Source organism: Mercenaria mercenaria, chromosome 10 (genome assembly GCF_021730395.1).
Source record: "Mercenaria mercenaria strain notata chromosome 10, MADL_Memer_1, whole genome shotgun sequence".
NCBI classification, from domain to species: Eukaryota; Metazoa; Mollusca; class Bivalvia; order Venerida; family Veneridae; genus Mercenaria; species Mercenaria mercenaria.
This window is the reverse complement of record NC_069370.1, coordinates 78,072,370-78,086,264: the sequence shown is the minus strand read 5'-3', so window position 1 is coordinate 78,086,264 and position 13,895 is coordinate 78,072,370. Positions and strand designations below refer to the sequence as shown.

The 13,895-nt window shown below is 35.7% G+C and overlaps 1 protein-coding gene across 1 annotated transcript in view; it reads left to right on the top strand.

Annotated features, from left to right (window-relative positions):
- LOC128546258 (multiple epidermal growth factor-like domains protein 10) overlaps positions 1–13,683 on the top strand; it is a 66,929-nt gene extending 53,246 nt beyond the window's left edge. Inside the window, exons 5-7 of the mRNA XM_053516554.1 lie at positions 10,485–10,643; positions 10,804–10,837; positions 12,388–13,683. Of these exons, the coding sequence (XP_053372529.1) occupies positions 10,485–10,643; positions 10,804–10,837; positions 12,388–12,535 (341 nt within the window). The 3' untranslated portion in view covers positions 12,536–13,683. The remainder of the gene's footprint in view (positions 1–10,484; positions 10,644–10,803; positions 10,838–12,387) is intronic.
- Positions 13,684–13,895: the final 212 nt, after the last annotated feature.

Genomic DNA, 13,895 nt, shown 5'->3' with positions numbered 1-13,895 from the left:
TTTCAACATCTTCCAGTTGGCAAACTGGAACACATGGAATGTTATCTACTCTTGACCGATGAGGGATATCTAGATTTGCATACGGTGTTGTTTCTTCATTGCGTTCTACTGGCTGCAAGAGTGGCAACTGAAAATATAAGAGACACTCCGTAATATTATAAAAAAAAGTATCGCAGTTGCCCACAATGATGATTAAACAAGTTTGTTTTGCATTTCAGAGCTGTCATCACTAGCCGTGCTAGCCTTAGCGGCAAATAAAATTCTACGGCAGCAGTTAGCCAAGCAGGTGCTGTTAAATGAAGAACTACGCAGAGATAATGCCTCCTTAAAGGACAAGAACAAGCAAAAAGAAGAAAACCCGCAAAAAAGCACCAGGGTTTTTAACGTTGAAGCAGTCCGAGACAGTCCGATTAAAGATAACTTTAAATATTACACAGGATTTTTGTTTGTACAGTTCATGAATATTTTCAAGTTTTTGGTGCCAAACAAATATACAAGTCCAATCAATTTCTCCAAAACAATTTCAAGCATCAAGGATATGAGACTGGAAGATCAGCTTCTGCTAACACTTGTGAAATTAAGGTTAAACTTAGACTTTAAACATCTAGCTAATCTTTTTCACATTTCTAACCAAGATGCAGGTGCGCTTTTTCGAGCATGGATTAATTACATGTACTTTAGATTTGGGTCTGTTCCAATCTGGCCAGGAAGAGAAACTCTCAAGTCAAAAATGCCTGTTAAGACATCCCTGATACTTTCGATATTCTGGATGGTACGGAAATAAAGATGGAACGACCAAGTTCCCTCCGGTCTCAAAGCCAGTGTTATTCGGATTACAAGTCAGCCACAACTAAAAGGACTTGTCGGAATTGACCCCTGAGGATCATTTACCTTCATATCTATGCTTTTCTCTGGATCAATCTCGGATAAGGATATTACGGCTGAAAGTGGATTGCTAGCTTTACTTCAGCAATTAATTGATTACGGAAAATTGAAAAAGGGAGACGGTGTTATGGTTGATAAAGGGTTTCACATTGAGAATGAAATAACAAAAATAGGACTTAAACTGTACATTCCGCCCTTTGCATCAGCTTCCTCACAAAGTCAACTGCAGATGTAACTCTTACTCGTAAAATTGCTAAGCACAGAGTTCATGTAGAAAGAGCTATTTCAAGGGCAAAGAAATTCAAAATTGTTGACAACAGAATTGACCTCAGTTTATTTCCGTGTGTGAACCAAATTTGGTTTTGCTGTTGTTTTCTGACTAATTTCATGCCATATCTAATACAAGACTAACCTGGTAAGCTACAGCACTGCCAACATATTGGGCACCATGCTCTGTCACGACAGTCTGGTCTGATAAGCAAGCCAAATATCCAAATGGGTTGGACTCAAGCCCTTGCAGATACTGTATATCAGTCTCACATATCTGTACTTTTCTGGAAAAAAGTGTATTGTCAATCTTTATATATTTAACTTTAAAAAATATATAATTGAAATAAGGGAATTTTCATAAAATTCAAATGGTAGCTATTTGTTACTTATGTTTAACAAAATAAAGTATTTTAAATTAAATTTTAATCATTTGTAGTTTCCTTGCAGTAAAGCACCCAACCCTCAACAAAAAAGCAGAAACTGGAAAACAACACAATTACTATATACTAGACATTTACTGAATTGCTTGCCAGTCGATAGTCAAAGCTATTGCCCGTGTTCTGGAAGGGCAGAAGTATACTGTACACTTACTGAATGACTTGCTGGCCAGTATTAAAAATTAACATCAGGAATTAAGTTACTTTTTACAATTTTTGACTTGTTGGTCCAGTCATCATGAATATATGACAGTCATAAAGAATAAAACTATTGACCGGTGTCTGACCTGTTTATATTTAAAGTAGCCATTCAGTAAATAGTTCATTACATGTCATCAGGAATAACTTTTCTTATATCCTTTCTTCAAAAGTTGATTTTCCCGGCTAAAGTCTGTCCACTATGAGCAAAATGTTACATTCTCATGCGGTCAATAGCATCAACTGCAGACTGGTGTGTTAAATACGTATATACTGACTGTTACATTCTAGTAAGTTTCTACCAGTTATCGACAAAGGCAGTTTGTGGCCTCTTCTTTCTGGTTGTGTTCCCTGGTTTACTTATGACCATTGTACTGACAGGCTCAGCCACTATCTTTGCACCCCTTGGTCTGTCCCATTGCTGTGGCATAGATGTGCAGGCTGACTGGCAATCCTTCTAGAATCCATACTGTGAGTTTCAGGACAACAGCTAGGACATGTGCACATTCACCTGAAGCCCTAAAAAGCAATAAAAAATTAATAAAAACTAATAGAATAACAATAGAGTGTTTTATAACGTTTTCCGATGAAAACTTTTAAAAACTACTGGCCCTGCAAGTGTTACGGCCCATAATTTTCACAGCCTGTGGCATTTTGTCACATATTTTGAACAGTCACGTGTCGCGGCCTTCGAGAAACTTCCCTTGACGACCCGAGAATTTTGCACCCGTTAATCAAGTTGTCATCCGATAATGTTTCATCTTTCAAGTATGTGAGAATATGAAGCATATGCAGAAAGTACGAAAAAGTACTAATCCTGCTTTGCAACTGTAGTATGCCTCTGTAATTTGCGTCTGTCCAACCGAAATGCTCACACGATGGCCACCATCGTTCTTGTGCTGGCTGTGATATACGCCGACTTTAACATCAATACCATTGTTTCTGCTCCTATACAGTTTTATAAAATTAATGTACGACTCATTAGCAAACTTTTTGCCCTGGATTCTCTGTCGTAGTGACGTTTTGTAGGGAAGAAAATACTCTCCAAAATCATCAGGAAATTCCTTTAGTGTTATCTCGTCCGCCATTTTGTTGTTTGTTTGTCGAAGGTTTTGTATTTCGTGACCACGTGACCTGTAGTGCGGAGCGATCGGTCATTTGGCGACTGGTCAATTCGAAGTGTACCCACTAACCTTCAGTTCCGGAGCCTCGTTTTCAGAAATGCATCATGTGACGAAAACACAAATTTTCCACACTCATTATAATAAATGCATCACGTGATCAGATCCAGCCATTGAAGCATAGGCTTTTCTTTCAAAATTGTGCCGACGCATGTGTCTGCAACACAGTTCGTTTTTTCTAGTCCGTGTTTAGATCAACACTACCGAGTTACAGCGTGCTTATCTACAATCCATCCCTGCCGCTTATCTTTGCTGAGTCGTGCCAAACGGTTATAGGTGAGCCAGTCTCTTCCTTCTTTCTTAGTAGAGTGGTGCTAGGCTTTAATCACAAGCCTCTACTTCCGAGAAAGAAGGGGACATACTGGCTCACTTTCTACACCTGACTAGTTCATCTATATATATACTTTGAAATATGTCATTATTCTGATCTAGTAAAACATTTCAGTCTGGTGTTTGTTAAGGCCCGTTATGCCAAAATAAAAGAATATTTTAACCAACTAACAACTTTGTATCATTTACTGATAAAGACATTGTGTATAAACGGCATTATTTTGCAAGATATAAACAATTCATTGGTCGAGATACTTCTGGAGACCGCCATAGGACTATTCTCAGTTATTAAAATATCTTGTACACAGTCAGCTTTATTGCAGAATCTTTGCATAGAAATATTCCTTTAATGGTAAGCATTCTAAAAGTGTAATCATAACCAATCAGCAGATAAAGCTAAATGTTAAACTTCAGGCGCTTTTAGTGGCCGAAATTTACTATGGAAAATAAATCCCCAAAATCATTCTTGATGATACAACAGGTAACAAAAATTTAATCAAGATACATTTTAAAAATAAGTTAATTCTTTCACCACCCTTGAAATTATTAGGTATTAAAGTAACTGCGATCTTTTATTATAGGAAAAAAATCATGGATAAACCTTTTTACGGAAAGTGCGGATCACACAGTAGTTATCAAACACGTAACCTACTTGTCCATAGAGAACCTGTTAATACACTGGTCATTGTGGCCCCGCTAAACGTCGCACCACCACTAAATGTCGCAACCACCGTTAAATATCGCAAGGTCAACGTGATATGTCGCAAAAAAAAACAAAGACAAATATCAAACAGGGAATGCCACGTACCAAAAACGCAGCCTCCCCAAAACGAAATCCACAGCACGCAGACGCGCACACCACAAACACACACACACACACATAGACAATCACGCGCACACACACAAAACCAACACATTAGGACAAAACGAACAAACAAAGGAACACAGTGGGGCACCGCCTTGGAACGGTCAGTGGCAAAAACACCACTGGGGAGCTTAAACCGGTTTATGGTGCGCACCCAACCTCACTCTTACCCCCACCATGTTCCAAAGACACGGGACAATGTAAATAAAAGTAATCCCCTCCAGGTGAATCTCTAACACTCGTAATGGAAACAAAAAGGCATGGCATGTAAAACACAAAAATGCTCGTGTATAAATACATAAAAAACAAACCTTTAGAACCAAAAATGTATGCACTCAATGCCTTTTCAGAAGACACAGCAACAAGAGAAACACCCTTAAGGGCCCAACGAAACAGGCTAGAAGACAGATATCAAAACAGTTCAGTCCTGGTAGGATTTAAAAACTGCTTATCATAGAGTCCTCCCCCTCTTCCGTCAGACACAATCAAAGAGGGAAGCGTAGTGTCCAACTGTAAACGGGTTGAACACTAAACATGCGGTATGTCTCAAAACAGTTGGGTCGTAACCTCTTTTAATAAAACGTTTTATAATTTTACCAAATACATTTGGAAAATTACCATGACCCAAGATCTTACGAAGTCTGTAAACCACATCCCCATAAAAACGGGTTTAGAAATACCTTCTCGCAGAAGTGTCTTTAAATTACTATTGAATTTTAAAACTAAATCAGAATTACGATAGTATTTACGCAATTTGTAATAACGGTAGCATTGCTGAAGAAGTTTACTTGTATTATATTGATTACGTTCATTGAAATGCTTGACATGACTACACGCTCTGGCAAACCGAATTAACTGAGAAATATATACCCCATAAGATGTAGCCTGAGGTACATCCCCATCCAAATGGGGAAAATTTACAATACTAAAATTAAAATAATCCCTCTTGTCATAAATTTTGATATGTATAATATTGTCATAAATAGAGAGATGTAAATCTAAAAATGAAGCATCAGTATCCGAATTGTTAGTTTTAATTAACTGAAGCTCCCTAGGATAAATAGTACCCACCAATTGACCAAAACACGGATTATCCATATTAAGAATATCATCCAGATAGCGTGATGTATTATTAAATGCAGTTATAATATCTGCCTGCGTATCTGGAGAAAGGCTCAACATAAAGTCTCTTTCATAACAATATAAAAACAAATCTGCGACAAGGGGTGCACTATTTGTTCCCATGGGAATACCAACAACTTGTCTAAAAACTGCATTCCAAAACCTGATGTAAATGTTGTTCAATAAAAAGGAAAGGGCTTTACAAACTTCGTCACAGGTCCACATTGTATAATGTTTAATAATATTGCTAGTAAAAAAAAAGCTTTATTAAAATTGCAAGCGAGAAATGTAGCATTCTGTCTTTTGAATTAGGGCAGTTAGTTTGTCATTTATTACGTTATGTGGTAAAGTGGTATACAAAGTAGAAAAAATGTATGTACTGACCGTAGATACCTTGTAATTATTAATTTTAAACTTATCCAGGATTTCGCCAGAATTTTTAATCGACCAAAATAAGTGTTTACCAGAGTTTTCGTATACTTTATCGCAGTATCTTTCCACGTGGGCTTTCACAGCAGTTAGACATGATGTTAATAGTTTTGAAATATTTGTAGTTGTACAAGAGCTTGAATTAGCGATGAAGCGAGCTTTATATAGCAACCACTGCTAAATATCGCAACATCAATTGCCGCTATATGTCGCACTTTAACGCCCAATGTCACAAACATTAGTTCACCGTTATATATCGCAACACCAACGCTAAATGTCGCACTGCATACATTATTTAAAACTGACACATCATGTTAACAATTACTTATTTTTTCTAATTTATTTTATGTAATACATTTGAATCTTTAATAGTACGGGAGTCACACTCCTACATTCTTGTATACTTTTTCGAGAGTAGCAGGCATGTTAATGTCATACAAATAAGGTCGCGTATATCATACACTTTCTTATTAGAAAAAGTATATCTTGAACCAGCCTTTACTGAAATTAATCACTCAGACTGGACTGAGCCTGGCTAGTTTAGCCTATAACTTTTATAGAGGATCAGTCGTTTTTATACGCCCGTTTGAAAAACGGGACGTATTATGGGAACGCCCCTGGCGGGCGGGCGGGCGGGCGGCGTCCACAGACCTTGTCCGGAGCATATCTTCTACATGCATGGAGGGATTTTGATGAAACTTGGCACAGTTGTTCATCATCATGAGACGGAGTGTCATGCGCAAGAACCAGGTCCCTAGGTCTAAGGTCAAGGTCACACTTAGAGGTCAAAGGTCAAATTCAAGTATGACTTTGTCCGGAGCATATCTTCTTCATGCATAGAGGGATTTTGATGAAAGTTGGCACAATTGTTTATCATCATGAGACGGAGTGTCATGTGCAAGAACCAGGTCCCTAGGTCTAAGGTCAAGGTCACACTTAGAGGTCAAAGGATACAAGAATGAAAACTTTGTCCGGAGCATATCTTCTTCATGCATAGAGGGATTTTGATGAAAGTTGGCACAATTGTTCATCATCATGAGACGGAGTGTCATGCGCAAGAACCAGGTCCCTAGGTCTAAGGTCAAGGTCACACTTAGAGGTCAAAGGATACAAGAATGAAAACTTTGTCCGGAGCATTTCTTCTTCATGCATGGAGGGATTTTGATATAACTTGGCACAAATGTTCACCACCACAAGACGGAGTGTCATGCGCAAGAACCAAGTCCCTAGGTCTAAGGTCAACGTCACACTTAGAGGCCAAAGGTCAGATACAAGAATGACTGTCCGAAGCATTTCTTCTTCATGCATAGAGGGATTTTGATGTAACTTGGCACAATTATACACCATCATGAGACGAAGTGTCATGCGCAGTTCCCTTCTTTAGAATTACTTCCCTTTGTTGTTACTATAAATAGCTTATATTGTAACTTTTTCATTACTAGACGTAGAGAAAAATCGTGACCACTTTTCTGTAGTACAACATGCATGTTACATCCAATTTTGAGGTGTATTTTGACCAATCTCTACCTGGTTAGGATTTTTGTGTGGACTTACAATTTTTTTTTTTGTATTTTTTTTTTTTTTTTTTTTTCTTAAACATTAACTTCCCTTAGTTGTTACTATAAATAACTTATATTGTAACTTTTTTATAATTGACCGTAGGGAAAAACCAAGACCACTTTTCTGTGGTACAACATAGTTGTTACTTTCTAATTTTAGGTGTATTTTAAGGTATCTCTACCTGGTAAGGAGTTTTTTGTGGACTTAGAAAAACAAAAGAATTACAATGATTACTAAACAACCACAAAATTAAAATTACATCTGCAAATACAGGTGCTAGAGTAAAGAAATTTGCTGTGACGGACGTATATTGTGACATTCTGGCACTCTTGTTCATTATATATTTGGTATCGCATTGGGAAGTTGATCTTTATACAAGTGTTTAGTTTTAGTTCTACGAAACCTATATGAAAATACAATGGTATGATAAGGGCACAGACTTATTTTGTATTAAAATTATCTCGAGCGATCGAAACACAATGTCCTGTGATCAAGATAATATGTCTTGAGCTCGAGATAAGATGTCGTGCGATCGGGATAATAAGTCGTGCATTAGATATAAGATGTCGTATGGTCGAGAGGAGATGCTGAACGATTGAAAGAAAATGTCGTGAGTTCAATATGAGATGTCATGTGATCGAAATAATAAGTTGTTGTGTAACATTCATATGGCCGAGATATGATGTCGGGCAGTGGAGATAAGATGTCGTGCAATCGAGATCAGATGTCTTGCTCTCGATATAAGATGTCGTGCGATCAAAATAACATGTCAAGCACTCGGGATAAAATGTCGAGTGCTTTGGCAAAAAGATATCGCACACTCGGCTGAAAATGTCGATTGTTCCTGCTGTAAGATTTCACTTGCTCGAGATAAGATGTCGAACGCTCGAAGTAAGATTAAAGACATAGATATAGATTAGAAATTAAAAATTTAAAGTTGCCAGCCTCTCAATGAATAGAATCAAGCTGGGGCTGTACTGTATGTATAGGGGGAGACCATTCCAGGAACGAATTATTTTTGGAAAAAAGGAGTTGGAATGGTATTGCGTAAGAGATTGTGGGATCAGGTATTTCAGGTTCTTTGTAGGTATGAGATGGTTATGGTCAACGGCAATAACACTGTACTTTATTTGAAAAATATAATAAAGGCCTTTTTGATACGACGTTGTTCAAGGGATTGCCAATTGAGATCTTTAAGCATTTGAGCGACGCTGCTTGTTTGGATACTGTTGATACATGCGTATCGAGCTGCAGATCGTTGTACTCGTTCAATTTTGTATGTGAAGGTGCCATATAGAAGAGCAATATTCAAGCTATGGGCGGACATAGCTTTTTCTTTTACTGTTCTGTTGTTTGTTTCGACATTATTCATTTGATGAATCAGAGTGTATTGTTTGCTTTGATGTGATGTTATCAATATGTTTCGACCAACTGAGATCTTTACTTTGTATGATGCCCAGGTATTTAGCAGCTTCTTTAGTTTTTAGTGCTATATTATGGAGTGTATAACTATAGATAGTAGATTTTTTCTTTCGAGTAAATACCTCAATACCTCACACTTATCCGGATTAAACTTCATTGACCACTCCTAATCCCAGGCTTCAATCATGGAGCATATTGCTCTAATAGATATGTTTTTCAAAGTTAACTTATCTTATTTCTTTTTATTTAAAACAATAAAAAAATCTTATAGTCCAAATATTTCAGATTCACAAACCATTGGATGAATCAAGAAAACAACTTCAAAATCAATATTGTCCAAATAGATTTATTTTACAAACTTAAATGCACTGACCTCCAGATTTTGGCTAAAATGATCTTTCTTTCAAATTGAAGTTTGGTCATATTGTGAACATTAGAATATGAGTTTTTGTTTCTAAAATATTTTTAAATGCCAAATAAAATAAAAAGATGGTCCTGTTGGGAATCAAACCCGGACAGCAGCGGCAATAAAGAAGTTTACCGCTGTCGTTACCAATACTACTATAGAGGATTAAGTACTAAATACGCCCTCATAAATCGAGGCAATTTACCTTGAGTAAGGCGTTAAAAACGACTTTCGATTTTCGATTTTTTGTAAAAATTAGTGAAAATAATTTATACTCATGGGTTTCAATAACATACAGTCTGTCAGTAATTAAGTTTCAAAGCATTCTTAAGAAATACAGCATCATTTTCCAGATATCTAAAAATAGTTCTTTTAGTTTGGCCAGTGCCTTTAAGTCATTGAACATGTTCACTGGTGTTATATTTTCTTTTCCTTTTGATGTCATGGGGTCCATTCAACATGTGTGTAATAGAGTTCCGCTTAAGCCGGTGCTAGCGGGGCGTGAGAGGTGTTGCACATTTCATTACCTCTCATGAACAGACCCAAACAAACCGAGTCTGCTATTATTCTTCTTGGTTGCATTCTTTGTTTCCAAAGGATCATTTTACGGATTTTATTATTTATACATAATCAACAGTATGATAACATTTGTTATATTTTGTCCCATATCTCACTTTATTAGTCACATCATAAGATACATTTGATTGTAATCCTTTACTCCGTTACGGCTCTTTTAACCCTCTCTGTCGGTAAATTTGAATGCTTTTAATTATGGTTCGTGGAACACATAAGCAGAGTAAAGAATTACCCTAATTACTAGTAGTCATTCCGCTTGATATGACGTTTCAGCATTTTTCAGGACGTGCTTAATGCATCAGTTACAGCACCGCGTAAAGCTCCTATCCGAACCACGATCCAAGGGAGCTTGAAACGGAGGGCATAGATGTTTGATGATGTAAACATACAATGGGTTCATTAAGCAGTGATGAAAGTTGAAACAGGCATAGTTAAATTTCTAGTTGAGATTAAATAATATGTTTTAAAAAAGGCCATGCAAAACTAAAACTTGACTCTGTAATAAAATTCAGTCTAGAAGGAAACTGACGTAAAAATATTCCGTCAGTATGGGAGGAGCTTAATAGAGAATAACAGGCTACTGTCTTTTGCTATCAATGTTATCAGATCGGGGTAAATATGGGCTGGAAGTGGTGAGGGAACCGAACCCTTCTGCCGAGCATGAAGCCATTGATATCAAAAAAACATCTGTAAGTTCTCCATGTCAACTTTTCGACTTGTGTTTTTAAATTGTAATTTTGATATTGACTGTGTTTGACGGAATTGTAATTTTGTACGATTTTGTTTTTTTTTTGTTTATTTAGAAGATGGACAGAAAAAAGAAAATGCCGCCGTTAAATGTACAGTAGAAACGGATAAGACTGGACTAATAGTCGGAATATGTTTTGGCATACTGAGTGCAGTATTGACTGTCTATTCAACATTTATTACTATTGCACTGAAAAGGAAGACATCAAATACAGGTACATGTGCAGGCATGCATTTTTATTTTCAACGATGCAGTTATAATCGTAATTTATAATTCTCAAAATGAGTGGCTTATTGACTCTAATGGTCATGTCAAGAAATACCGCAAAGATGTGCGAGCACTGTGTATTTAAACCGTAGCTTGTATTCTTTCAGGAACCCTGTCAAAGGAAGAGTCGACTAAACAAGCGTAAGCATATTTACTTGTCATTGAAGTATTATATATTTCGCACATAAATACTTTATTTTGCTTTGCCGAGATATTCACTTAATGATGGGCTCCTTCTTATCATGTTTGCAATCATACACTTGTTTCACGTGTCCCTACAGGTTTTACTTTTTCAGCCAGATTTCTTTTCGGTTTTGTTTGCGTAATAAGACAGTGTTTATGAGAAAAAAAGCTTCTATTCTCATTAGAAATATCAACAGTTAGATAATGTTTCTACCAAGCAGCATTGGAATGACTTCATGAAAATAAATGTTACAAAAAGTTTACCGCTATCATAGTTGACTGAATTTACCACATATCGTCCGAAATTTTAAAGAAATGCAACAATAATCTTAAAGTACTTCTAAAACTTGCACAACCCATATACTATATTAATGAAATACGGAAATCGAATATAATGATATTAATTTTAGTCAAATATGTGTAGCATCTGTTAGAAAATATATTAAAGAAGAATTCAATGCAAATATCATAATTTTGGTGGTAGACTTCTCTGCAGTTAGTCGCTTTCTTATTTGTTGGTGTGTGGCGACTACTCAAGTGTGAGACACCATGATGCTTTTTTGAAATGGACGGAGGGAGTGGATATTTTGTCTTGCAACTTGCCTAGTCCTGCTCCTTTAAATTTTAGGTTACATTCTACCAATTCAATTCCTTATTTATTTCATATTAATAACAAAACATTCAGACCTCATTTTCAGCACTTTAGAGCATTTCAACGATATGAAAACCATATATGGTCATTTAGTATAACATGTCTTCTTATCAAAAATAGAAAAATATTGACATGTTATGTTGTATATAAGAAAAAGAATCTGATCTGAGAAACATCACCCTCTAAAAATGCCCCCATGAAAACAGCCGTTTAGCAGTTACGCGTAGGTAGACATTTTTCGCAAAGAATAAAACTTATTCCAAGAAATTTACAATGAAAATGGTCTAGATCTATTCTCAATACTATAAGCAATAAACATAAGCCAAAAATTTAACTGTCACCTCCTCATGTCACTCATTATACCAGATTTCATCCATAGCATGGAACTACATTTTGGACTACTTCACATGTAACACTGAGTAGTCACTTCCGGTTTGGTGTAATCCGTCCTTAAATGTTATGTTCTTGATTTTTTTACCTCAAGCAGGGATTGAGCATATTGCCAGATATACTGATACCAAAGATTGACCCTATGTATATCTTTAAATTTATTCAATAGTTTTTATTATTATTACCTTTATATTTTATTTATTTATTTATTTTATATTATCTTATCTCAGCAGGGAATAATCTGTTTAAACTGACTCGTGTAACGAGTTGAAGATTAGACAACCGTGAAATGCGTGGGACAAAAAAAGTATCTACACAACCTCTCGAGATCTCTTTTCATAATTTTTTGACCATTACAACATTGTGCCCTAAAGTTTATCTTTTTGACCGTTCCATTTTATCAGGTATGTATGTTGATGTGTATATAAGTGTTATTAAAACCAAAACAGAACAGATTAAATTTCAGGACATACATAAATGTAGCAGAAGAAGGTTCAAGCAGGAACGACAGTGGTTCAAGTGGAAACAAAGATAACTCTATAGAGCTATATACAGATTTAGCACGAAGCTCTCTGGACGACAAGACAACATATGATGTTATTCAAAGAATATAGAAGCAGGAAAATGAGATTTTAAAAAGGACTTATATTAAAGCATTGAGCTTTAGGACCTTTTCATTGTTTTAGTAAATATAAAGATACATAATTTTTACTAAATATGGCAATTTTACAAACTTGTACTTTATAATTCTAGAAATGTCATAAAGAGAGCGCTAAATTTATAACGTTTTTGATGAAATAAGTAGGTTATATGATTCACAAACTCAATACATAATTAATGGTATGACCTCGCGGACATTGCATGATGTTGTATGCACTATGTGTATTGCTATCATATATTTAGGAATATTGCAGCATATTTAATCTGATGACATATACATTGGTATTTTATATACAATTTCTTATACTTCTTTTAGCATGTTTTATTCGCCGCCAAATAATGTAACACGCAACGTTCACCTTACTTCACAATTTTTTGATTAAAATACTCTGAAGAGTACACGAAAGAATTATACTTAGCTGTAGACAAATTCTGTTCTTTGTTTTGAAAAAAAAAACAATCTTGCAGTATTTCAAGAAGAGTGCATTTGAATCGAAACAAATCTGAAATAATTACACTTGCATAGAAAGCGAACTTTATCTGATCTCAGCAGGTATTGTGATATAGATAGGCAAACTTGAGTTAGAATGTATAGTCCACGTTTTCATGACACATTCTATAACGCAATTAATGATGTAACTGCTACATAATGTCAAGTTTAGATCTGCTTTGTGATATTATTAAGAAGTTCAGGAAACATTCTCTACAGAACATATCTGAATATGAAATTTCAAGGCTACCGTATTCTTTGCGCCAGTTGATATTTAGTGTTTGTAAACCACAGCAACACTACAAATTGTTTCGCCGTCCAGTTTAACATTCAGATATATATTACGAAACAAGAAATAGTAATGATAAATAAAAAATAATTTGTCATGTCCTCGTGTTGTCGAGTTGACTTAATACAGTCAATAAATGTAGTCACTTGTCAAAAAACGATGAGTTACTAATATATTTTGCCATCGATGCAAGCTTTTTTTTTTTTATTTTTTTATATCCTTGAATTGAAACCAAATTATATATTTTTTGAGATTCTAAGATTATTCCTGATATTGATTTGGATTCTGGGCCCACATGGTAGATATGTAGCCTAAAATAATTACTTACCTACTTACGTACGTACTTACTTACTTATTTACTGAGATCAGGGGCCGTATTCATAAAGCATCTTAAGTATAAGTATAAGAAATTTATTATTTACTTAACAAATAATCAAGGCCTTCGAGTTGTTTATCGTCTAATTTACCACGGTTCAGAGTTCAGATGCGTAGGGATTGAATCACGAGGGCGTTAGCCCGAGTGGTTAAATACTGA